Source organism: Lolium rigidum, chromosome 6 (genome assembly GCF_022539505.1).
Source record: "Lolium rigidum isolate FL_2022 chromosome 6, APGP_CSIRO_Lrig_0.1, whole genome shotgun sequence".
NCBI classification, from domain to species: domain Eukaryota; kingdom Viridiplantae; phylum Streptophyta; class Magnoliopsida; order Poales; family Poaceae; genus Lolium; species Lolium rigidum.
Window position 1 is genome coordinate 266,800,187 of NC_061513.1, and position 2,085 is coordinate 266,802,271.

General features: G+C 44.0%; 1 protein-coding gene across 1 annotated transcript; it reads right to left on the reverse strand.

Moving 5' to 3' along the window:
- Positions 1–868: 868 nt before the first annotated feature.
- On the reverse strand, positions 869–1,868 carry LOC124668253. Its single transcript, XM_047205426.1, has 2 exons — positions 1,369–1,868; positions 869–1,151 (listed from the first exon to the last, which is right to left on the reverse strand). Exons 1-2 carry the CDS (start codon positions 1,825–1,827, stop codon positions 1,062–1,064), a joined length of 549 nt encoding a protein of 182 aa, XP_047061382.1. The 5' UTR covers positions 1,828–1,868; the 3' UTR covers positions 869–1,061.
- Between the last annotated feature and the right edge of the window lie 217 nt (positions 1,869–2,085).

Genomic DNA, 2,085 nt, shown 5'->3' on the forward strand with positions numbered 1-2,085 from the left:
AAGTGGTGGCCTACATATTGGAATATCACGTAGGATGCACTGAGACACAGCAAAATCGGTACATAGCATCGTATATTGGATGAAAGACTACACCAAGCACGTGACACGCCGGTAGGGTAAGCCTCGCAGCTCGGTAGCTGCGAGTATAGCACGAAACAAGGTCAATAGATGTGTGGACAACCAACAAAGTAATCTTATTTTTTTTCTTTTAAAACCTTACTAGTCACGGGTGCACAATACTAAATGTACTCGCATTATATTCCTTTTTATTTTTGAAGCACTTTTGTTTTGAAAAATTCAAGTGCTGCAATTGCCGTGTTGATCCATACTCTTACTCCCTCCATCCACAAATAAGTGTACATTTGGGTTTTTGAATAAGTCAAACTTTAACAATTTTGATCATCTTTTTACCAAAAAGTAGCAACATGTGTGACATCAAATTACTATATTATGAGACTGTATTTTGAGATGAATCTGGTGATGGTAATTTAGTGTCATAAATGTTGTTACTTTTTCCTAAAAAGTTGGTCAAAGTTAATAAAGTTTGACTTATCTAAAAACCCAAATGTACACTTACTTTCAGAACTGCTTTTACAACACCCTAAGTAGCTGAAGGACAGGCCTGGCTGAACAACACTGAACATTTGCTTTGGCTTAGAAGCTGAACTGTACCATCTTGGAACATGGTAAGGGCCCTATCCACAACCGTAGCCTCCTCTTTGGAAGCTTTATACTCCTTTTTATTTTTGAAGTAAGTTTTTTTTTTTTTGGAAAATTCAAGTTTTGCAATTGCCATGTTGATCCATACTCTTACAAATGTAGCTGAGATTTCTTTTAGAACGTCCAACAAACGAATAGACATAACCGATAACAATAAGTGCTTTTGCCTTTATTCATACACCATGGTACTAATAATCTGGTGATCAACACAGACTGACATTAAACCCAAGTACAAGACAACTAAACATGCCTGAAATCCAAAACTATATATAAGACCAAAACACACACAGCAACGAGGCAATGACATAGACTCTGGTGGGGGAATGCCTCACAAAGATAATTCATGCCGCGGTTAAAGCCCTCGGGCCCCGAAGGTAGACATGTGTGAGAACCCTCCTGGTCACCATTGATTTGTTCAGTATCTGGGCACCCTGTAAATCCGCAACACATCCAACAATCATCTCAAGATAGTTCAACATGGCTTTGTATAAAGGATTGATTATTTATCAGTTGATATTATATATTTGTTGGTCATCTCTACATATACCTACCAAGCTTAATATTTAGATGAAATAATTGTAGAAACGATTAGTTCCAAGCTGCTTGAGAGATGTATTGTAAAGAAAAAAAAGTTTGTTAGAGAATTACCTGGATGTCGCCAAGTGGGACGACCTGCTCGCGGAGGAAGGCACGGTTGTTGAGCATGGTGAGGCCGGCTGTGATATTGGACGGGGGAGTGATACTGAGGTCGTCCCTGACCACGTAATTGACGCCTGCTAACACAAACCCACCGGCGCGGCTGCTAGAGTCCGTGGGCCTGAGTAGGGCGTCCCTGGCAGCCTTGGCGTCGCGGTGGCAGATGAAGCTGCTGGGGAGCGTCTCGACGCTGTCGTACAGGTTTCGAACGCAGCCCACCATGGGGTTCCTGCTGAGCACATTGATAAGGGTGTTGACCGGCATGCTCCAGCTGAGGAGGCTGAAGAGGTAGTCGGCAGCGCTCTTCTCGGCCTCAGCGGACACCACGTGCTCGCTCCCTGACTGGTCTCTGGCGACTAACAGCTTCAGGGTCCGCCTGCTTGAGGTGGAAGAAGAACTACTCCCGGCCATGATCTTCCACGGGTCAAGTGGCCTGCCGAAGGATGCTACTACCAAGAACCAATGAGGAGATACATGGAGGCCTCGACATTTCGTTTATATTTATAGGACAGTCCAGCAAGCAGAGTAACAGGAGAGAAGGATCGGCGCATTAATCGGCGCCCAATATGCGAGTTGCTGGAAAACAAGGCTTGGAGTACACAACTGAGACTGACGCGCGTGGCAAGGCGACAAAGATGCTCCATCCAATCATCGTCCCAAAATATCGCT